The sequence below is a fragment of the Salvelinus fontinalis genome, chromosome 13 (assembly GCF_029448725.1).
Source record: "Salvelinus fontinalis isolate EN_2023a chromosome 13, ASM2944872v1, whole genome shotgun sequence".
Lineage (NCBI taxonomy): Eukaryota > Metazoa > Chordata > Actinopteri > Salmoniformes > Salmonidae > Salvelinus > Salvelinus fontinalis.
In genome coordinates this window covers 47,388,723-47,414,154 of record NC_074677.1, presented here as the reverse complement: position 1 = coordinate 47,414,154, position 25,432 = coordinate 47,388,723, and the positions used below count along the sequence as shown (strand labels likewise).

The following is a 25,432-nucleotide window of genomic DNA, read 5'->3' as shown; positions in this document are numbered from 1 at the left end:
TAAACCCCTTTGTTATGGAAAGCCTAAATAAGTTCAGGAGTAACAATTTGCTTAACAAGTCAGATAATAGGTTGCATGTACTATCTCTGTGTGCAATAATACGGTTTAACATGCTTTTTGTTTGACTACCTCATCTCTGTACCCTACACATACAATTATCTCTAAGGTCCCAAGGTCGAGCAGTGAATTTCTAGCACAGATTCAACGGCAAAGACCAGGGAGGTTTTCCAATGCCTTGCAAAGAAATGCACCCATTGGTAGATTGGGGACAAAAAGCATGGTGAAGTTATTAAGTACACTTTGGATGGTGTATCAATACACCCAATCACTACAAAGATACAGGCGTCCTTCCCAACTCAGTTGACGGAGGGGAAGGAAACCCCTCAGGGATTTCACCATGAGGCCAGTGGTGACTTTAAAACAGTTACAGAGTTATTAAATGGCTGTGACAGAAAACGGATGATGGATCAGACATATTGTAGTTACTCCACAATAATTATTCTGTGAAGAATACGAATATTCCAAAACATTAATCAGTTTGCAATAAGGCACTAAAGTAATACTGCAAAAAAATCCAGCAAAGAAATTAACTTTTTGTCCAGAATACAAAGCATTACATTTGGGGGAAATCGAACACAACACGTCGCTGAATACCACTCTTCAAAATGTCATGCATGGTGGTGGCTGCTTCATGTAATGTGGATGCTTCTCATCGGCAAGGACAAGGGAGTTTTTTTTTCTTCAATGTTGAATGTTCCTGAGTTGCCTAGTTACAGTTTTGACTTGGGAATCTATGGCAACACTTGAAAATGGCAGTGATCTAGCAATGATCAACAACCAATTTGACAGAGATTGAAGAATAATCCAGGTTTGCAAAGCTCTTAGAGACTTACCCAGAGAGCCTCACAGCCGAAGGGGATTCTAACATACAGTACTAGTCAAAAGTTTGGACACACCTACTCATTCAAGGGTTTTACTTATTTTTTAAAACTATTTTCTACATTGTAGAATAATAGTGAAGACATCAAAACTATGAAATAACCCATATGGAATAATGTAGTAACCAAAAAAAGTGTTAAACAAATCAAAATATATTTTATATTTGAGATTCTTCAAAGTAGCCTCCCTTTGCCTTGATGACAGCTTTGCACACTCTTAGCATTCTCTCAACCAGCTTCATGCTTTTCCAACAGTTTTGAAGGAGTTCCCACATAAACTGAGCACTTGTTGGCTGCTTTTCCTTCACTCTCGGCCCAACTCATCCCAAACCATCTCAATTGGGTTGAGGTTGGGTGATTGTGGAGGACAGGTCATCTGATGCCGCACTCCATCACTCTCCTTCTTGGTCAAATAGCCCTTACACAGCCTGGAAGTGTGTTTTGGGTCGATGTCCTGTTGAAACACAAATGATAGTTCCATTAAGCGCAAACCGGATAAGATGGTGTATCGCTGCAGAATGCTGTGGTAGCCGTGCTGGTTAAGTGTGCCTTGAATTCTAAATAAATCAAAGACAGTGGCACCAGCAAAGCACCCCCACACCATTACACCTCCTCCGTGCTTCACAGTGGGAACCACACATGCGGAGATCATCCGTTCACCTACTCTGCGTCTCACAAAGACACGGCGGCAGTGGTGGAAAAAGTACACAATTGTCATATTTGAGTAAAAGTAAGGATGCCTTAAAATAAAATGACTCAAGTAAATGTGAAAGTCGCCCAGTAAAATACTACTTAAGTAAAAAGGTTTTTTGTTTAAAATATACTTAAGTATCAAAAGTAAAAGTATAAATCATTTCAAATTCCTTATATCAAACAAACTGGACGGCACAATGCTCTTCTTTTTAAATTTACGGATAGCCAGGGGCACACTCCAACACTCAGACATAATTTACAAACAAAGCATTTGTGATTAGTGAGTCCGCCAGATCATATGGAACCGGCTATGGAACCCTGACCTGTTCACCGGACCTGTCCCAGACCTGCTGTTTTCAACTCTCTAGAGACAGCAGGAGCGGTAGAGATACTCTTAATGATCGGCTATGAAAAGCCAACTGACATTTACTCCTGAGGTGCTGACTTGTTGCACCCTCGACAACTACTGTGATTATTGTTATTTGACCATGCTGGTCATTTATGAACATTTGAACATCTTAGCCATGTTCTGTTATAGTCTCCACCCGGCACAGCTAGAAGAGGACTGGCCACCCCTCATAGCCTGGTTCCTCTCTAGGTTTCTTCCTAGGTTCTGGCCTTTCTAGGGAGTTTTTCCTAGCCACCGTGCTTCTACACCTGCCTTGCATGCTGTTTGGGGTTTTAGACTAGGTTTCTTTCTGTACAGCACTTTGAGATATCAGCTGATGTAAGAAGCGCTATATAAATACATTTGATTTGAAATTTGATTTGATATGCAGTAGGGATGACCAGTTGTTTTCTCTTTCAGTGCGAGACCATTTTCCTGTCCTTCTAAGCATTCAAAATGTAACGAGTACTTTTGGGTGTCAAGGAAAATGTATGGAGTAGAAAGTAAAACATTTTCTTTAGGAATGTAGTGGAGTAAAAGTAAAAGTTGTCAAAAATATAAATAGTAAAGTAATGTACAGATACCCCAAAAACGACTTAAGTACTACTTTCAAGTATTTTTACTTAAAGTACTTTACACCACTGCACGGCAGTTGGAACCAAAAGTCTCAAATGGGGACTCATCAGACCAAAGGACAGATTTTGACCGGTCTGATGTCCATTGCTCGTGTTTTCTTGATTCACGCAGTCTCCTCTGAACAGTTGATGTTGAGATTTGTCTGTTACTTGAACTCTGGGAAGCATTTATTTGGGCTGCAATCTGAGGTGCAGTTAACTCTAATGAACTTATCCTCTGCAGCAGAGGTAACTCTGGGTCTTCCTGTAGCGGTCTTCATGAGAGCCAGTTTCATCATAGCGCTTGATGGTTTTTGCGACCGCACTTGAAGCAACTTTAAAAGTTCTTGAAATGTTCCAGATTGACTGACCTTCACGTCTTAAAGTAATGATTGACTCTCGTTTCTCTTTGCTTATTTGTACTGTCCTTGACATAATATGGACTTTGCATTCCAGGTGACTACCTCATGAAGCTGGTTGAGAGAATGCCAAGAGTGTGCAAAGCTGTCGTGAAGGCAAAGGGTGGCTACTTTGAAGAATCTCAAATATATAATATGTTTTGATTTGTTTAATTATTTTTTGGTTACTACATAATTCCATCTGTGTTATTTCATAGTTTTGATGTCTTCACTATTATCCTGCAATGTAGAAAATAGTAAAAATAAAGAAAAACCCTTGAATGAGTAGGTGTACCCACATTTTTGGCTGGTACTGTATATTGACTCTGGGGGTTGAATACTTATCTAATTAAAATATATTAGTGTTTTATTTTCCATTAATAACAATACAAATGTTATAGACATTTTTCTTCCACTTCAACATTATTTTGTATAGATTGATGTCCAAAAATGACAAATAAACCACATGAATCCCACTTTGTAACCCAACAAATTGCGGAAAAAGTCCAGGGATGTGAATACTTTCTGAAGGCACTGTAAATATCACCAAACAATAAGCTTGATCCAATAAAGCAGAATCAGATTGAGGAGAAGCAGTAAACCCATGGCTGGGAGAGACATGGCCCCAGGGAAGGAGCTGTGGCTACCAGAGAACAAGTGGGTGGCACATCTGATATCCACTCTGTAGGCCCTATGGTGCCTTGACTGTTAGGTTTGATCTGCTGTTGCCAAAAACAGGATGAGAAGGGAAGAGGAGTAAGCCGTCATCTATTGAATTCATGTGTTGTACATCAACACATTTCATGGGATTTTGGCCCACCCTGAGTCACTTGATAACTACAGTAACTAATATATTGAGCACAGTGATTATATCATTAACATGAGATTCTGCAGCTCTAATGGTGCCATTGTACAAGAGCACACTGTCCATTGGCACAGGCCTCAATCTGACCATTACCGCTAGATAATCCCCACCAGAAGGATTTCTCAGCCTCTGCAAAGCTCTCTACACATTCATATGGAGAGGCACTGGACCATTGAAATTTGATTATAAGCACATTTTACAGCTCTGTGGGCTGTTCTGGGCTGGTAAACAACACAGAGAACTTTCAACTTTGGACCCCAATTTGAAACCCAAATGACCAGTGTGGGATTCCTGTTAGTCACAGGGACCTCCATAGCCATTCATGCCCCATTGCCCACCTTCTCTCTCACACATCAATGCCAGTTGGCCAGAGCCAAGAGTGGGGACTCATTTGATAGGTTTGGAACAAGCCATTCTAGTCAAAAGTCAGCACTGCCATACTGGTTGGAAAGGCTCTGATGTTATTCAATGCACTTTGGGGCTTTGGGTTGTGTGTGATCTGTACTTTGACTTCTGAAATGTGTAATCAACTACAAGGATAACGTACAAATTTGCAGTTAAAGCCAGTCTTGTGTATTTTAGAATACTCCGGTCAGCCAAAAGCAACACCAGTCAGAACAAAGCAACGGTTACACAGTCTTACAGGAATTCATTCACCGACTGTATATAATTCTCCTGTCCTGAAGTGGCCTTTGCCAAATTGCAATTAGACCGTAACTTTACTGTGCAATTATTGCGTACGCCCATGTGCTTGACCACAGTGGACCAGTGTGCAGTACAGAAAATAACAGACTGAACCTGTGCTTCAGTGGTGGTGCACTGTAAGCAGGGTGGGCTGGATGGTGCTGTGTGTGTGTGTGTGCGTGTGCGCGTGCCTCTGCATCTGCGTTTTTGTGTGTCGTCATGCTTGTGCACACCTGGCCTCGTGCTTTTTGTGTTTCTGGCTCATTTGACAGATGTGAAGAAAGCCTTTGTGCTGCTTTCCAGTGGCGTTGGGGCTGGCTGTTGCGGATGAGGGAAGTGTTTCTGGAACAAGTCTGTTTGGCACGCTGCTGTGTGGCCCTCACCTGAGGGATCAAGAAGCATGAATTATACAGCCTCATGAATACAGGAGCAGCCCTAACCACCCAGCACACCGTACCACCCCGCAAACACTGGCACCCCACACGTGACGCAAAAGGCCACATTATTCATATTTAATCCAATTGGAGTATTGACAGGCAAGTGAAATATTGTCAGGAGAAAATGTGCTAAAGTGTTTTTTTCAGTAAGCTGTGTCTGCTTGGAGATTTGAAGGTTCTACCAAGCTGTTTCATTGACAGCTCATCTTGTGTTTGTTCCATCACTCCTGGGTTGTCTTCTCATTGTCTATTCATCTCCTTGGCTCCTCGGCTGTGCTGTTACTTTTTTTTAACGAATTGCTGTGCAAAAAGCTCCATGCATTCGTTACCTTGGAACAAACATGTTCATATATTTGATGTATTCTAAGCATAAATTAAATGACCGTCTTTTCAAAAAAAATAGAGGAGAAAAACAAGTCTTCGACATCTGGAGTAAACATCCCTTCAATTCATAATGCAGTACTATCTGCACACAGCACAAACAAGTCTGGAGTGAGGAGGGGACATTATGAACTATAACGGTATCACAACGAGCGCCAGCCTTCTTCTATGTTTTTCTTTTACCTAGGCAAGTCAGTTAAGAACAAACTCTTATGTACAATAATGGCCTACCCCGGCAAAACCTGGACTACGCTGGGCCAATTGCACGCCGCTCTATGGGACTCTCAATCACGGCCAGTTGTGATTCAGCCTGGAATCGAACCAGGGTCTGTAGTGACGCCTCTAGCACTGAGATGCAGTGCTTTAGAACGCTGCACCACTCCAGAGCCCTATGTTGAAGTGGATAAATGAGCCTCACCTCGTCCATTAGGCCCAGACTGTGCTGTTTGGGTATGAGGCTACAGGCAGGGTGGTGGGGTGCTGGGTTAATAGCCAGTCCCATTAGGGCAGCAGCATTATCCCCCCTGTATGCCTTGTCACAGCTTTAACACGTTGAGCTGTCAGAGTGACGCTGCATCGTGGACAAGGGTCAACCCTGCCCTGGTCCCCCATAGTAAATGGAAGCCAGATGACCAGTTAGTTAGGTGGACAGAAGTCAGGTCCGCAGCTGGAGGGAGACTGACAGATTTGTTTTTAAATATAGTCCTGTGTCCATGTGAAAGGACGGAAAGCTGTCCACAGCAGATGGGAGGGGCCTGGATTCGCCCTGAGGCTGGCAAGCCCCCTCCAGATGGGCAAGGTTAGACCAGAGCTAGCTAGCAGAGCTGCCCTACTAAAACTTCCGATTCCCATTAGGTATTTAGAAGAGAGGGGGATTTTGGGAGAAAGGGGGGAAGAGGAAAAGCAAATGGGGCATGGCTGCTCTCCTTTTCACCCTCTGAATCAAATTAAGAGGGAAGCTATAAAGACTGAATCAAATTTATTGATGATCATGTGCTCTCAGAGAATTATGTTTAGTTATTTCATTACTCCTGCAATATTGGCACCGTCGATCTTCAAACTTCACCGGTTTGTGGATAACAGAAGACATTTAGATCTGTTTCAACATTTGATTTTGGAAATGTTTACAGAATGTTTCATTCCCCCTGGGTTGATTAGACACGGTACTTTGTGAAGGAAGCTTGATATCCACCAGGATATTCAGTTACCCACGGCTAGAATGTGTTCCTTAACACGCACGTCTTTCGTTTCAGGAGAAAGTATAGCGAGACAGGTTTTCCTTTGCTTTATTAAGAATAATGTTAACTTTGCAGTCATGGGATTTTCATGGTGCATATATAGCATTATCCATGCCCAGGCACAATGTGTGCGAAGTGCCAAGAGTCCGTCCCCGTGCACTATTGCTACACCCCGTTAAGGCAGCCAGCCCGACAAAGCAGCAGCAAGAGCTGTGGCCTAATAGTGATGTATGAACCTTCAGCAGCACAGAGAGTGCAACAGTTAAGGCAGTTCAGATTCTGTGACTCTTTTTCTTCTTGCTGCACTGCGGTCTCCACATCATGGTTCTGACTCCTTACTTGTCCAGCCTTCTCACATCGGTGTCAGTTTCAACTTTCTCCCCAAAAAACTGAAGAATCAAATTAAATACTGTTCTGTCTTCCCGAAGGACTAACCGCATGTATTCGTTTTTGAAATCGGAGGGAATTTGAGTTTGTGGAGAGATGGAGTGTAATATGAAACACAGGCCATGAATTCCACATGGTGAAATTGTTGCCTGACAGAGCATGGATTCAGTTTAACCATGAAATATAGATGTATACACATAAAGAAACTACACACAAAGAAAAACGTATAGGGTTGAGCATAATGTGCAAAAAAATGCTATTGTTTTGTTTCCCTTGGGTTTTGGGGTGCAATGTGCATTCATCCATCCAATATCATATAGACGCATTATGTATAGGCTTGCTTTCATTATGACACATTGGCAGCTTTTAAAAGAGTTATTTGGTCACACAGAATGTTCCAGATAAACCTATAACCACATGAAACAAAGCCATAGAGGTAATCCAAAACTACCTGCCACAATTACGCCTCCCCTCTAGGGCTCTTCTCCACCAACAGGCTCAGGGTCGTGCCCCCGTCGTTCAGGGAGGTTTGGACACCCGTCCCCCTGTTAGGCCCAAACGCCTACAGGGTCATTGACCCACGCTAAGGCATTTCAGCCATGTCACTATCAGAAATTGTCAATTGAACATACAACTCCAAAAAGGAGGCACCCTACTCAGGCCAATCATGAATATAAATATCTGGAGGCTTGGAGCTCGTTGCCAGAGCCAACACATTCCTGTGAGTCTATAAGTTAGAAGTTAAATATATTATAAGAGATGTTCTGATTATTGCAATCCAACACTCTTCATCTTCAGGTCTAAATCATACATTTTATATGCCAGGCTACCTTGTTCAATCTCTACAATTAACCCAGGATGGAAACTGTTTGCCTGACTATCCTCTAAAAGACAGACAGACAGCGGAGCTCGCCCTACCTCCCCTTGTCTCCCCCTGTCTGCTGTGTAGACTGTGGCTTGGCCAGTGGGGCTGAGGGGTCACCAGCCAGGCTGAGGACTGTCCTGTCCTGCCGCCAGGCGTCAAGGGAACAGCTGTACACTGTCTGACCAGAGCAGCTGTGACAGACGGACGGACGGACGGACGGACAGACAGACAGACTCCTGAGTTTATGGCTGCTTTCAAGTACACTGGCCAGGCCTAAACTCTGGAGTCTTCTCTGTCTGCTCTGTCTGTCTCTGTCCGTCCGTTTGTCCGTCTGTCCGTCTGTCTGTCTGTCCGTCTGTCCGTCTGTCCGTCTGTCCGTCTGTCCGTCTGTCCGTCTGTCCGTCTGTCCGTCTGTCTGTCTGTCTGTCTGTCTGTCTGTCTGTCTGCATAGCTGCTCTGGTCAGACAGTGTACAGCTGTTTTCCTGACTCCTGGCGGCAGGACAGGACAGCCCTCGGCCTTGTCTGTTAGGTTGGTGACCCTTCAGCACCGCTGGCCAAGCCACAGTCTACACAGCAGACAGGGGGAGACAAGGGGGAAGGGGGAGACAGGGCGAGGTATTGGGACCTCTGTAGCCAGGCCTCCCTGTGTTTATCACCCCTCCGGAAACTCTCTGAGGAACCAAGTCTCTCTGTGTCCTATTTTTACATCAACACTGCCATGTTTATTTGTGCAGAACTGATCTGGCAAGAATCATGGCAAATAAAGAGAGCAGCTTCATCTCAGCAATTAAACTGGATATGTGCTTGTAGTATAAACTCTGCTGAATAAATTAGACTGATAGAGAGAAATATGGGCTCTTACTACAAATAGTGCTTTCTCCTACGATAAGTGTGTCGTAGAGTGGCTCGGGTCTGCCAGAAAAGCACTCAAAAGGATATTACTTGCAACTTTTTTTTGTACTGTACCTCTTCTCGTGTACCTCTAGGAAGAGCATCTCATCATAGTGAATATACTATCACACTGTTGTACACTGCTCAAAAAAATAAAGGGAACACTTAAACAACACAATGTAACTCCAAGTCAATCACACTTCTGTGAAATCAAACTGTCCACTTAGGAAGCAACACTGATTGACAATACATTTCACATGCTGTTGTGCAAATGGAATAGACAAAAGGTGGAAATTATAGGCAATTAGCAAGACACCCCCAAAAAAGGAGTGATTCTGCAGGTGGTGACCACAGACCACTTCTCAGTTCCTATGCTTCCTGGCTGATGTTTTGGTCACTTTTGAATGCTGGCGGTGCTGTCACTCTAGTGGTAGCATGAGACGGAGTCTACAACCCACACAAGTGGCTCAGGTAGTGCAGTTTATCCAGGATGGCACATCAATGCGAGATGTGGCAAAAAGGTTTGCTGTGTCTGTCAGCGTAATGTCCAGAGCATGGAGGCGCTACCAGGAGACAGGCCAGTACATCAGGAGACGTGGAGGAGGCCGTAGGAGGGCAACAACCCAGCAGCAGGACCGCTACCTCTGCCTTTGTGCAAGGAGGTGCACTGCCAGAGCCCTGCAAAATGACCTCCAGCAGGCCACAAATGTGCATGTGTCAGCATATGGTCTCACAAGGGGTCTGAGGATCTCATCTCGGTACCTATTGGCAGTCAGGCTACCTCTGGCGAGCACATGGAGGGCTGTGCGGCCCCACAAAGAAATGCCACCCCACACCATGACTGACCCATCGCCAAACCGGTCATGCTGGAGGATGTTGCAGGCAGCAGAACGTTCTCAACGGCGTCTCCAGACTCTGTCACGTCTGTCACATGTGCTCATGTGCTCAGTGTGAACCTGCTTTCATCTGTGAAGAGCACAGGGCGCCAGTGGCGAATTTGCCAATCTTGGTGTTCTCTGGCAAATGCCAAACGTCCTGCACGGTGTTAGGCTGTAAGCACAACCCCCACCTGTGGACGTCGGGCCCTCATACCACCCTCATGGAGTCTGTTTCTGACCGTTTGAGCAGACACATGCACATTTGTGGCCTGCTGGAGGTCATTTTGCAGGGCGCTGGCAGTGCACCTCCTTGCACAAAGGCGGAGGTAGCGGTCCTGCTGCTCGGTTGTTGCCCTCCTACGGCCTCCTCCACGTCTCCTGATGTACTGGCCTGTCTCCTGGTAGCGCCTCCATGCTCTGGACATTACGCTGACAGACACAGCAAACCTTTTTGCCACAGCTCGCATTGATGTGCCATCCTGGATAAACTGCACTACCTGAGCCACTTGTGTGGGTTGTAGACTCCGTCTCATGCTACCACTAGAGTGACAGCACCGCCAGCATTCAAAAGTGACCAAAACATCAGCCAGGAAGCATAGGAACTGAGAAGTGGTCTGTGGTCACCACCTGCAGAATAACTCCTTTTTTGGGGGTGTCTTGCTAATTGCCTATAATTTCCACCTTTTGTCTATTCCATTTGCACAACAGCATGTGAAATTTATTGTCAATCAATGTTGCTTCCTAAGTGGACAGTTTGATTTCACAGAAGTGTGATTGACTTGGAGTTACATTGTGTTGTTTAAGTGTTCCCTTTATTTTTTTGAGCAGTGTATATGGGATTAATATGGTACACCATATGTTTGATGGTCACATTATTTTATCCTGTACGTTTCTTTACATTTTCATGAAAGATCTGAAAACTCCAGCTGTTTGCAGTGAAGTCCCATTCCTGCCTCTAGGCTGTAAGTCAACACTAGTCAGCCTCTAACCATCCTAATGAGGTTTACCATCAGGCACAAGGCCACTCTCCAATCACACTTCCTTCAGTTGACAGAATACCAGTCGCCTCTCCCTCTTGTTTTCTACCGTATTATTTTTATGGAGTAATACTTTCGCATTGTGATCATCACTGGGGCCAGATACTTGAAAATCATCATAGTTTCTGTGGTTGATGTATGCTTTGACATTGTGTAAACTGTATTCTGTCTATCAGTGAATAGTTTGTTAATTGATTTAAATATTACTGCAAGGTATACTGAAATAATGACAGCAAGCTTAGTGATGGTCTAGCAACACCTGACCGCTACTGCACTAACATAATGTGTGTTTTGTCCATGTTTTCTTCCATTAGATGACTTAATAAAGTGCTACATACCACTTCATCCCCCAGCAGGTGTCTGGCCTAAGTGGAACACTAGCCCATTTCCCTGCTTTCAGCATCCAGTCCATCTCTCTGCTTTCAGCCTCCAGTTCATCTCTCTGCTCTCAGCCTCTAGTCGTTCACTCTGCTCTCAGCCTCCAGCCCATTTCCCTGCTCTCAGCCTCCAGTCCATCACTCTGCTCTCAGCTTCCAGCCCATTTCCCTGCTCTCAGCCTCCAGTCCATCACTCTGCTCTCAGCCTCCAGTCCATCACTCTGCTCTCAGCCTCGAGCCCATTTCCCTGCTCTCGGCCTCCAGCCCATTTCCCTGCTCTTAGCCTCCAGCCCATTTCCCTGCACTCAGCCTCCAGCCCATCTCTCTGCCCTCAGCCTCCATTTCATCTCACTGCTGTCAGCTTCCAGCCCATTTCCCTGCTCTCAGCCTCCAGTCCATCACTCTGCTCTCAGCCTCCAGTCCATCTCTCTGCTCTCAGCCTCCAGTCCATCTCTCTGCTCTCAGCCTCCAGTCCATCACTCTGCTCTCAGCCTCGAGCCCATTTCCCTGCTCTCGGCCTCCAGCCCATTTCCCTGCTCTTAGCCTCCAGCCCATTTCCCTGCACTCAGCCTCCAGCCCATCTCTCTGCCCTCAGCCTCCATTTCATCTCACTGCTGTCAGCCTCCAGTCCATTTCTCTGATCTCAGCCTCTAGTTCATTTCCCTGCTCTCAGCCTCCAGTCCATCACTCTGCTCTCAGCCTCCAGCCCATTTCCCTGCTCTCAGCCTCCAGCCAATTTCCCTGCTCTTAGCCTCCAGCCCATTTCCCTGCTCTCGGCCTCCAGCCCATTTCCCTGCTCTTAGCCTCCAGCCCATTTCCCTGCTCTCGGCCTCCAGCCCATTTCCCTGCTCTTAGCCTCCAGCCCATTTCCCTGCTCTCAGCCTCCAGTCCATCACTCTGCTCTCAGCCTCCAGCCCATTTCCCTGCTCTCGGCCTCCAGCCCATTTCCCTGCTCTTAGCCTCCAGCCCTTTTCCCTGCTCTCGGCCTCCAGCCCATTTCCCTGCTCTTAGCCTCCAGCCCATTTCCCTGCTCTCGGCCTCCAGCCCATTTCCCTGCTCTCAGCCTCCAGTCCATCACTCTGCTCTCAGCCTCCAGCCCATTTCCCTGCTCTTAGCCTCCAGCCCATTTCCCTGCACTCAGCCTCCAGCCCATCTCTCTGCCCTCAGCCTCCAGTTCATCTCACTGCTGTCAGCCTCCAGTCCATTTCTCTGCTCTCAGCCTCTGCTCTCAGCCTCCAGCCCATTTCCCTGCTCTTAGCCTCCAGCCCATTTCCCTGCACTCAGTCTCCAGCCCATCTCTCTGCCCTTAGCCTCCAGTCCATCTCTCTGCTCTCGGCCTCCAGTTCATCTCTCTGCTCTTGCCCTCCAGTTCATCTCTCTGCTCTCAGCCTCCAGTTCATCTCTCTGCTCTCAGCCTCCAGTCCATCTCTCTGCCCTCAGCCTCCAGTCCATCTCTCTGCTCTCAGCCTCCAGTCCATCGCTCTGCTCTCAGCCTCCAGTCCATCTCTCTGCTCTCAGCCTCCAGTCCATCTCTCTGCCTTCAGCCTCCAGTCCATTTCTCTGCTCTCAGCCTCCAGTCCATTTCTCTGCTCTTGGCCTCCAGTCCATCTCTCTGCCCTCAGCCTCCAGTTCATCTCTCTACCCTCAGCCTCCAGTTCATCTCTCTGATCTCAGCCTCCAGTCCATCTCTCTGCCTTCAGCCTCCAGTCCATCTCTCTCACCTCGGCCTCCAGTTCATCTCTCTGCTCTCGGCCTCCAGTCCATCACTCTGATCTCGGCCTCCAGTCCATCTCTCTGCCCTCAGCCTCCAATCCATCTCTCTGCCCACAGCCTCCAGTCCATCTCTCTGCCCTCAGCCTCCAGTCCATCTCTCTGCCCTCAGCCTCCAGCCCAGTCAGCCCTATGGTGATGGTGTGAAGCAACGCTGGGACACTGTGTCAAGGCAAAGCGTGAGATCACCTGGTTCTTTTAGGACGGCAGTAGCAGCTCTTCTGCCAACACATGCGTTTTACAACGCATTCCTTCATCAATATATAATAAGTTGAAAAGTGGTCGAGAGGTGTCCATTCTAAGAATGAAATGGAAGAGAATGAGCTGGTGAAGTGTCTATTGCAATGCATTGGAGTGGAGGGCAATGGGAATGTAAATGGCTATTTTATAGTTATGGTTAGCTCTGGGAGGCTAGAGAGAAGGTGAGGGTGACGTATGTGTGCTCGTGTACTTGTAGTGAATTAGACATGATGGAGTACAGCCAATTCATATGGCATGATAGGAAATGGGTAATTGCGTTACCATCCCAGAATGCATCATGCTCTGGTTTTGAGTAGTCCAGTGCGACACAGACTCCAGAGTTGGTGCTTTGCCAAAAGAGACACATGCTCTTACATTCATTTATTTCTGAACAGAGCCAGGAAGGATACAGCAGCAGTAAATGACAACAGAGAACAGAAATGGCCCAGAGGAAATACAAGAGAAGTGAAAATAAAGAAAAGATCTGCCTCTTTCTCATCCACCGTGTAGAGAGAATATGACCACAAAGGGTCACAGTGCACTTTTGAACTTCACCTCCTTATAGCCCAGCATGTAATCCTGGTTGATAAAATCCATTGGCTCGCCCGCGGAGACAGCTAGCTCACTTTTAACTGACTTGATTTTGCACACACATTTGTTACGAGACACTAAGAGATAGCCAGAGATCTCCTAGCCGCGGACTGTTTCGGAGGCATCAGATTCATGATAGCAATGTGCTGGATTCAATATTTCATCGACTGTCTGCCTGGCCCGTGCTGACCTGCCTGACATGCTAAGTTCCCATCTCACTGGAGACGGCCTGTCACTGCAGATCAGCCAGCCAACCGTGACTCTCCCCTCCTCCTGCTCTCCCCTCTCTCTCCCCCCTTTTATATTTTCTGTGAATAAGCCTCATCACAGGGGGCCACCAGGGAGCAGGGGAAAGAGCAGACAAACATACATGCAGGCAGTCAGGCAGCTCTCCCTCACACTGTGGACACCCCCACCTGCCCATCCTCACTGCTCCCTCTTCTTCCATAGCCCTGGTTAACATGATGGGGACACACGCAAGCCCACACTCACACACCTACAGTTGAAGTCGGAAGTTTACATACACTTAGGTTGGAGTCATTAAACCTCGTTTTTCAACCACTCCACAAATTTCTTGTTAACAAACTATAGTTTTGGCAAATCAGTTAGGACATCTACTTTGTACATGACACATTTTTCCAGCAATTGTTCATAGACAGATTATTTAAGTTATAATTCACTGTATCACAATTCCAGTGCGTCAGAAGTTGACGTACACTAAGTTGACTACCTTTAAACAGCTTGGAAAATTCCAGAAAATGATGTCATGGCTTCAGAAGCTTCTGATAGGCTAATTGACATCATTTGAGTCAATTGGAGGTGTACCTGTGGATGTATTTCAAGGCCTACCTTCAAAACTCAGTGCCTCATGGGAAAATCAAAATATATCAGCCAAGACCTCAGAATGTTTTTTTTTGTAGACTTCCGCAATTCTGGTTCATCCTTGGGAGCAATTTCCAAATGCCTGAAGGTACCACGTTCATCTGTACAAACAATAGTACGCAAGTATAAACACCATGGTACCACGCAGCCGTCATACAGCTCAGGAAGGAGACACGTTCTGTCTCCTAGAGATGAACGTACTTTGGTGCGAGAAGTACAAATCAATCCCAGAACAACAGCAAAGGACCTTGTGAAGATGCTGGAGGAAACAGGTACAAAAGTATCTATATCCACAGTAAAACAAGTCCTATATCGACATAACCTGAAAGGCTCCTCAGCAAGGAAGAAGCCACTGCTCCAAAACCGCCATTAAAAAGCCAGACTACAGTTTGCAACTGCACATGGGGACAAAGATTGTGATTTTTGGAGAAATGTCCTCTGGTCTGATGAAACAAAAATAGAACTGTTTGGCCATAATAACCATCGTTATGTTTAGAGGAAAAAGGGGGAGGCTTGCAAGTCGAAGAACACCTTCCCAACCGTGAAGCACGGGGGTGGCAGCATCATGCTGTGAAGGTGCTTTGCTGCAGGAGGGACTGGTGCACTTCATAAAATAGATGGCATCATGAGGTAGGAAAATTATGTGGATATATTGAAGCAACATCTCAAGCTTGGTCGCAAATGGGTCTTCCAAATGGACAATGGCCCCAAGCATACTTCCAAAGTTGTGGCAAAATGGCTTAAGGACAACAAAGTCAAGGTATTGGAGTGGCCATAACAAAGTCCTGACCTCAATCCTATAGAAAATTTGTGGCGGAACTGAAAAAGTGTGTGCGAGCAAGGAGGCCTACAAACCTGACTCAGTTACACCAGCTCTGTCAGGAGGAATGTACATTTACATTTACATTTAAGTCATTTAGCAGACGCTCTTATCCAGAGCGACTTACAAGTACATACATTCATACTTTTTTGTACTGGGCCCCCGTGGGAAACGAACCCACAACCCTGGCGTTGCAAGCGCCATGCTCTACCAACTGAGCTACACGGGACCAAAAAATGGGCCAAAATTCACCCAACTTATTGTGGGAAGCTTGTGGAAGGCTACCTGAAACGTTTGACCCAAGTTAAACAATTTAAAGGCGATGCTACCAAATACTAATTGAGTGTATGTCAACTTCTGTGTCACCGGAAGAAGAAGAGGAATCGTCAGACCAAAATGCAGCGGGGTACGTGTTCATCTTTATTTGCTTAACTGACTGAACACTGAATACAAAATAACAAAAAAAGAATAGCCGAAACAGTTCTGCAAGGTGCAACCAACACTAAACAGAAAATAACCACCCACAACTAACAGTGGGAAAACAGGCTACCTAAGTATGGTTCTCAATCAGAGACAACAAAAGACAGCTGTCCCTGATTAAGAACCATACCCGGCCAAAACATAGAAATACAAAACCTAGACATACAAACATAGAATGCCCACCCACATCACACCCTGACCAAACAAAAAATAGAAACATACAAAGCAATCTACGGTCAGGGCGTGACATTCTGACCCACTGGGAGTGTGATGAAATAAATAAAAGCTGAAATAAATCATTCTCTCTACTATTATTCTGACATTTCACATTCTTAAAATAAAGTGGTGATCCTAACTGACCCAAGACAGGGACTTTTACTCTGATTAAATGTCAGGAATTGTGAAAACTGAGTTTAAATATATTTTAAATAGGTGTATGTAAACTTCCGACTTCAACCCCCTGAAATACACTCTCAACCTGAAATACACTCTCAATCTGAAATACACTCTCACCCTGAAATACACTCTCAACCTGAAATACACTCTCAATCTGAAATACACTCTCAACCTGAAATACACTCTCAACCTGAAATACACTCTCACCCTGAAATACACTCTCACCCTGAAATACACTCTCAACCTGAAATACACTCTCACCCTGAAATACACTCTCAATCTGAAATACACTCTCAATCTGAAATACACTCTCAATCTGAAATACACTCTCACCCTGAAATACACTCTCAACCTGAAATACACTCTCAACCTGAAATACACTCTCACCCTGAAATACACTCTCACCCTGAAATACACTCTCACCCTGAAATACACTCTCACCCTGAAATACGCTCTCAACCTGAAATACACTCTCAATCTGAAATACACTCTCACTTGAGCTGTCGACACCTTGTGGTGTGAACTTGGATGTCTGTTGTAGTCTTTTTCCACAAGTCCTGCTTGTCAGGAAAACAAGCTCCTTATGTTTTCTGTTTTAGCAGGAAAAGTCTCATCCTTGGGCATCTTTAGGTCAGAGTTGATGATCAGACACTGAAACAAACAACTTATGACGCACTGCTAACTCTCACAGCACTCTCTCATTCACACACACACACAAACACACACACAGTTCTACAGCTACACCATTGAGAGCCTCTTGACTGGCTGCATCACTGCTTGGTATGACAACAGCACCGCCCTCAATCGCATTGTGTAGCGGACAGCCCAGTACATCACTGGGGCTGAGCTCCCTGCCATCCAGGACCTCTATAACAGGTGGTGTGAAAGGAAAGCCCGTAAAATCGTTAAACTCCAGCCACCCAAGCCATAGACTGTTATCTCTGCTCCTGCAAGACAAGCGGTACCGGTGCATCAAATCTGACACCAACAGGCTCATAAACAGTTTGTAGTCGACGTTCCAATTCATTCCAAAGATGGGGGGTTGGGGTTGAGATCAGGGCTCTGTGCAGGCCAGTCAAGTTCTTCCACACCGATCTCGACAAACCATTTCTGTATGGACCTCGCTTTGTGCACAGGGGCATTGTCATGCTGAAACAGGAAAGGGCATCCCCAAACTGTTGCCATAATGTTGGAAGCACAGAATCATCTAGAATGTCATTGTATGCTGTAGCGTTAAGATTTCCCTTTACTGGAACTAAGGGAACTTGCCCGAACCATGAAAAACAGCCTCAGACCATTATTCCTCCTCTTCCAAACTTTTTCCTCCTCCTCCAAACTTTAGCGTTCTCCTGGCATCCGCCAAACCCAGATTCGTCCATCAGAGTGCCAGATGGTGAAGCGTGAAATATCACCCCAGAGAACGCGTTTCCAATGGCAGCAAGCTTTACACCAATACAGCCAACGCTTGGCATTGGGCATGGTGATCTTAGATCTTAGGCTGCTCGGCCATGGAAACCCATTTCATGAAGCTCCAGACAAACAGTTCTTGTGCTGACGTTGCTTCCAGAGGCAGTTTGCAACTCATTAGTGAGGGTTGCAACCGAGGACAAACAATTTTACACGCTTCACGCTCCATCACTCGGCGGTCCCGTTCTGTGAGCTTGTGTGGCCTACCAATTTGCGGCTGAGCCGTTGTTGCTCCTAGACATTTCCACTTCACAATAACAGCACTAACAGCTGACCGGGGCAGCTCTAGCAGGGCAGAAATTTGACTAACTGACTTGTTGAAAAGGTGGCATCCTATGACGGTGCCACGTTGAAAGTCATTAAGCTCTTCTGTATGAGCCATTTTACTGCCGATATTTGTCTATGGAGATTGCATGGCTGTGTGCTTGATTTTATACACATGTCAGTAACGTGTGTGGCTGAAATATCCAAATCCACTGATTTGAAAGGGGTGTTCACATACTTTTGACCATGTAGTGTCTCTACGTCTGTCACTCCAGTGTCCCTGCACATTGTAAATAATGGTATTAGAACTGACCCTGTATATAGCTTACTTACTTTCTCATGTTCGTCTTATTTTAATTTCTTGTGTGTTTCTGTTCTACCTTATGTTAGTTTTAGTACTACATTGATACTGTTTACGCATGTTGGGTTAAGAGCTTGCAGGAAAGGCATGTCACTGTACTTGTGCATGTGACATTAAAACTTGAAACTATGAAACAGGCACTCATCTAGCCCTCGGAGCGGCACATTACATTTTAATTTTGAAATGAGGTTGATGCTAATCTGACACCTGAAGGCTTCTGAGCTGGACAGTGGTGGTGAGAGAATGCTGGGAAACGGAGAGTGTCTGGGTGATCTGGCGGCTGAGCCACCCTGCTTCCCCGGGCTCCTCTGAAAACATCAGAAATGTTTTAACAGGGCTTTAATGGGCAGCCTCCACTCTGCTGCTCCTGGGAGGCTTTAGAGTAGCTGCTGTGCTGTGAGAGGAGAGAAAAGCTTCTCTGGCTGATGGGAGATGACATGCCCTCCTTTTGCTCTTCTAGCTAGCTGCCGGCTAACTCGTCACGTGGCCAGGGCTGGGTGACACGGGGAGAAACCCTAGAGAATTTAGAATGTAGCCTTTCGGGGAATTGAGCTGAACTGCCTCCCCTTCCCCCCTGCTCTTAGAGAGCAGAGAGGGTGGGTACAATACGTGGGTAAGGGAGAGTCTGTTCCTGACAGAGTACCTGGTTCTTCTCATCGAGAGCTCCTTTGCAGCAGAGTCATTAATTTTTCATATCAATTTGATAGTTGTTATGATTCAACACTGAATCATACTGTCAGCTCTGTTCTATGAGACAAACCAGTGAGAGGAGGCTAAGTATAGCTACAGTATAATGGAAGTTATAACAGGCAGGTGTCCATGGAATAATTGATAGTGCTTCTCTTGTGTTCGTTATTTACATGCTGACACGTATTGCATAATCTGTTTACACTGAGTAGTCAAAAAGCTGTCACAATTGTTGACTTAGTTTCTCGTGTGAGAAGCGGCAAAATACTGCTGTGTTTGCCGTGACAAATTTCCTGTCTAACCACCCTTTCTCTGTTTCTCTCTACCTCCCTCCTTCCCTCTCTCTCTGGCCTGCAGTGTAGCCGTGGCCTGGTTTCTGGACTGAATGGGCATCCTGTGATGTTGGTCGGAGCTGCTGGGCACGCTCATTAGCAGATTGTAGCGACACACTGGCGCTGAATAGAGGGACTTGTTGCTACACAATGGTTCCCCCTGAAGGCAGGCCCTTAGGCCTGGCTCCACGCTGACGCCTACATGGGCCAAACTGGTCTTGTGTCTCCATCGGTGGGCCCAGCCTGTCTTCCATTGACAGGGTCGGGGAGAAAGGGCCCGTGTTGTTGGCCTGGCTGGGTCACATGGTGCTGCCTGGTTCTGCCTGGAGGACATGGCTATTAGCAGTCCCAGCCACCCGGGCCACACTGTTAATCAGATCAGAGTCACTCATGTAGATCTCTAAATCCCCCCTACACACACACACGCACATGCCCAGACGGACACACACATCACACATGCCCAGATGGACACACACATCACACATGCCCAGACGGACACACACATCACACATGCCCAGACGGACACACACACACACATGCCCAGACGGACACACACATCACACATGCCCAGACGGAAACACACATCACACATGCCCAGACGGACACACACGCACATGCCCAGACGGACACACACATCACACATGCCCAGACGGACACACACATCACACATGCCCAGACGGACACACACATCACACATGCCCAGATGGACACACACATCACACATGCCCAGACGGACACACACATCACACATGCCCAGACGGACACACACACACACATGCCCAGACGGACACACACATCACACATGCCCAGACGGACACACACATCACACATGCCCAGATGGACACACACATCACACATGCCCAGACGGACACACACACACACATGCCCAGACGGACACACACACGCACATGCCCAGACGGACACACACACGCACATGCCCAGACGGACACACGCATCACACATGCCCAGACGGACACACACACGCACATGCCCAGACGGACACACGCATCACACATGCCCAGACGGACACACACATCACACATGCCCAGACGGACACACGCATCACACATGCCCAGACGGACACACACATCACACATGCCCAGACGGACACACACATCACACATGCCCAGACGGACACACACACACACATGCCCAGACGGACACACACATCACACATGCCCAGACGGACACACACACACACACATGCCCAGACGGACACACACATCACACATGCCCAGACGGACACACACATCACACATGCCCAGACGGACACACACACACACATGCATCGTTGCGCGTATACACATATACACCCTTTGCACAACACTGTTCACACAGTTCAGTCTCTCTTTCCCTTTCTATCTCTGTTTTCATTTCTCTCTCACACACACTCACAAAAACACTCACGCACACAGCCTGCAGCATTGGAGTACAAGGGCAGGGAGTGTGAGTGTTCTGCCAGACAGCATCATCTAAAGGAAAAGTATTTCTGGCCTCAGCATTCACACCCCAACTGTTACAACTCAACAGGGGGCTCCATTTACCCACTTCAGGTTTGTTGGTGTTAGTTTTTACTTCAGTGGCCATCTCCGCAATTTGTATACTGTAACACAAAATCGAGTTACACTATATGTAAAAATAAGTACTGTTGCATCAGGCCTGATGTCCATACTGTATGGCTATGTGTGCCCTCATCATCCCTGAACCACTCACAGTTGTAAGCAACAGAAACAAAGTTAGGCCTGGTAACAAGATAACAGGGCTAATTACACGCGTTAACTGCTACATTAGAACTGAGTTATCTGCTTTCTTGTATTTTGTATCACAGTCACATGCAAAACATTTAAAACTGAAACTTTTATTGAATGACAAGCTAGCGGATGGAACCTACCAGGTCTTATTATCCCTACAGTGTTGTAGAGAAAGACTTTGCCCTCTGATTTGCCAAAGTAAAAAATGTGTGTTACAAGTCAGAAGCGTAAAGTTCACACTCCCATGAACTTCATGTGCGTGTGTGCATTTGTGTGTGCATTTGTGTGTGCGTGAGGTCTTGCATGTGTGTGTTTTGTTCTTTGAGGGAAATGAGTATCATCTAGAGAAAGTTAACCTTTGCTCCATTATTACCTATTACCTCCGCTAATCATAATTCCTGTGTTTGATCAGGCCGATGGTCAGTTGCTCTGCAGAGGGAGGGGAGAACACAGGGTCTTTCATGTTGCCCATGCCCTGATAACTACAAGGAGGTGTGTGGGCTTCTTGGTTTAGAGACAACTCACTCCTGATGGTGTGATTTCACCCAGACTGACACTCTATGAGTCACACGTGACAGACAGACAGGATTATACACCTCAGCCATGTGATGAACTTTTAGCTCCCCATTTGATTAACTTTTAGGCTCCCTAATGCTGTCCAGGGGTCATTGAAGTGGTGGGTGCAGTGTTAGTGTCTGTTAGTCTTTCTTCAGACTTACTTAGATATTCTACTGCCAGTCTCCTAAAACCATTAGGGGGATGGTGATCTGTTCATGTCTTTATGTTCTTTTGCTACAGTGATGGCCTGCACTTTAGGTCCTCAAACGGGTCAATCTCCAGTTGCCCCCCATCTGTTAATTTGCCTCATGTCCTGTTTCTGTCTGGCCAGGAGGACAGGGCTTCAGTGGGACCACATTGCATGGCCTCACTCAGGATGGGTGAAAAACACAATCTCCCCATGTCCTGCCATAAACCTTCTGAGGGAACACTTACTGTACACCGAAGAAAAGTGCTAAGCAGGAAGAATGAAAGTATTCACTCAAGCGATTGGAGCGAATACAACACTTCTGGATGAGTTCACCTTAAAACTTTTCAGGTTTAAAATCTAATTGGTTGGCATCACAGTGAACTAATAGATACATATTGTATATATTTCTTCCAGCTAGCTTCCATTCCTCTTCAATGTCTGTCTGTCTGTCTGTCTGTCTGTCTGTCTGTCTGTCTGTCTGTCTGTCTGTCTGTCTGTCTGTCTGCCTGCCTGCCTGCCTGCCTGCCTGCCTGCCTGCCTTCCTGCCTGCCTGCCTGCCTGCGAAACTCTATAGAGGAGAGCTCTATATCACTCATAGTAATGCCCTGACCTCCACATTCACATTTATGAGCTGCTCATTAACTCTCTGAGCCCTACTACCGAAATGTATGGGATTTCAAAGTTTCAACCGGTTTTTGGTATTTTACAGGATTATGGAGAAAAACTCAGTGGTCACAGGAGAGCAAGTGTATTTGCCTTATTTGGCAGCAGTGTGTTGTAATTCTAGGTCTGCAAAGACCTGCTGCACAATCACAGAGTTATAGGCTTCAAACTGAAAATGTTGTCAAAAACTAAGTTTTTGCCAAATGGTGTTTGGTAACACTTTACCTGACACATAGCATCACAACATGTTATAACACGGTCATAACCTGTCATTATATGGTCATTATACTGTCATGACCCATATATTTACACCTGTTTTGACATATATTGCATTATTTTATGGCTGGTTATGACACCTACATACAGTAAGTGTCAAAACCCAAATGTATTAAAATGTGTTTTTTCACTTCCAAGAAATGTCCATTCATTTGAAAGTTTGTTTCTTTAATCCTTTGTTGTTGTTGTAATGAATTCTTTCTTTTCTTTTCATCATATTTTAAGTACCTTGTAGTGAATACTCTTTTACACTGTCATGAAGCACTATGACTGTACTGTGTCACTTTACTTGGACTAAGAAAATACACTTTATGACACTGTCAAGAAGCATTATGACCACCAGCATCTTATAAGCCAGATAGGCCTATCACGTACAGTGCATGCCCTTATGTCTGTCATCAGTCAAAAGGAGGGTGTCTTGTCCTGAAATCTGCTCCTGCATGCATCCCAGTCATCAGCAACAGAGCATTGGGGTAGGTGCATGTCTGACATCAATGTGTGCGCAATAACAATTATAATTGAATATGGTCAATTTCAGAAAACGTTATATAACATAAAAATGCTATTGATAAGTAGGCTATGGTGTGATATGTTTTGCCTTGTGTGGTAGGTTTTGGGGGTTTTGACATTCTTACATTTACATTTGACATTTTAGTCATTTAGCTTGAGCAAGGGTACATTGACATAGCCTTGTCGGCTTGAGGATTCGAACCAACGATGTAACCACTAGGCTACCTGCTGCCCCTTTTATGTAGGTGTCATAACCAGCCATAAAATAACACAATATATGTTACAACCGGTCTAATTATATATGTCATGACCATATTATGACAGGTCATGGCATGTTATGTTAAGATTGTAGGGGCTGTTTTGTTTGACTTCAGTGCGGGTTTTGACATTATCGATCATAGTCTGCAGCTGGAAAAACGTATGTGTTATGTCTTTACACACCCTGCTATAATGTGGATAAAGAGTTACCTCTCTAACAGAACACCTCTCTAACAGAACACTAAGCCTCTCCAACATAATCCAGGTAGAATCAGGAATTCCCCAGGGCAGCTATCTAGGCCCCTTACTATTTTTCAATCTTTACTAATGACATACCACTGGCTTTGAGTAAAGCCAGTGTGTCTATGTCTGCGGATGACTCAACACTATACACATCAGCTACTACAGCGACTGAAATGACTGCAACACTTAGCTCAGAATAGGGCAGCACAGTTAGCCCTTAAATGTACACGGAGAGCTAATATATATGCATGTCAATCTCTCATGGCTCAAAGTGGAAGAGAGATTGACTTCATCACTACTTGTTTTTGTGAGAAGTGTTGACATGCTGAATGCACAGAGCAGTCGGACAGTCATGTATACCACACAAGACATGCCACCAGAGGTCTTTTCACAATCACCAAGTCCAGCGCACAATACTACATAGAGCCATGACTACAAGGAACTCTGTTCCACATCAGGTAACTGATGCAAGCACGAGGATTAGTTTTAAAAAACAGATCAAAATACACCTTATGGAACAGTGGGGACTGTGAAGAGACACAGACACAGGTACAGACACACACATACACACACAAGCGCTAGCACACACACTCTGTACACACGTACATTGTAATATTGTTGTATGGTGGTATTATACATTTTGTATTGTAGATATGTAGTGGTGTAATAATGTTATATGATGTACTGTTTTATCTTTTGTTTGATGTTTGATGTAAGTGCCTTAATGTGTTTGGACCCCTAATAATAAATACAAATGTCAGCTGTTACGACATGGTTTTGACCGTTTCATAACGTGTTATGACGCTAGGTGTCACGTAAAGTGTTACCCAGTTCATATGTTAGTCTGTCAGCAGTTTATTTGTTTTGTACCGTTTGTTCTAGATTTAGTGTGAGTTTAGAGAAACAGTTTGTATACACACACGCCATCCTCATTGTATGTTTGACGGTTTCCACCGTTCTGCCACTCACTGATTTAACCTGACCTCTCCCTGACTAGTTCAGGAATGTACACATTTGCTGAGAGAGAGAGAGAGAGAGAGAGAGAGAGAGAGAGAGAGAGAGAGAGAGAGAGAGAGAGAGAGAGAGAGAGAGAGAGAGAGAGAGAGAGAGAGAGAGAGAGAGAGGAGAGAGAGAGAGAGAGAGAGAGAGAGAGAGAGAGAGAGAGAGAGAGAGAGAGAGAAAGCATTTGATTCTATTTGGCACACAGGACTATTCTACAAAGTTATTGAAAGTGGTATAGGGGGTAAAACATATGACATAATTAAATCAATGTATACTGGCAATGCGTGCAGCATTAAAATTGGCAAGAAAAGAACAGAATTCTTTAACCAGGGGCGGGGCCTTCGTCAGGGTTGTAATCTGAGCCCTGCACTCTTCAATATTTACATCAACGAATTGGCCACTATTCTAGATAAATCATCAGCCCCTGGTGTTAGTCTCCATAATTCAGAGGTTAAATGCCTACTCTTCGCAGACGACCTATGCCTGTTGTCACCCACAGCACATGGCCTACAGCAGAGCCTGGATCTGCTAGAGCAGTACTGCCAGACCTGGGCCCTGGCAGTAAACCCCAAAAAGACTAAAATAATGATTTTCCAGAGAAGATCCAGATCTCAGGGAA

The 25,432-nt window shown here is 45.6% G+C and overlaps 1 protein-coding gene across 1 annotated transcript in view; it reads left to right on the top strand.

Annotated features, from left to right (window-relative positions):
• Positions 1–24,835, top strand: part of LOC129868821 (histidine-rich protein PFHRP-II-like) — a 35,635-nt gene extending 10,800 nt beyond the window's left edge. Inside the window, exon 2 of the mRNA XM_055943096.1 lies at positions 19,388–24,835. Coding sequence (XP_055799071.1) covers positions 19,827–20,930 — 1,104 coding nt within the window. The 5' untranslated portion in view covers positions 19,388–19,826 and the 3' untranslated portion in view covers positions 20,931–24,835. The remainder of the gene's footprint in view (positions 1–19,387) is intronic.
• Positions 24,836–25,432: the final 597 nt, after the last annotated feature.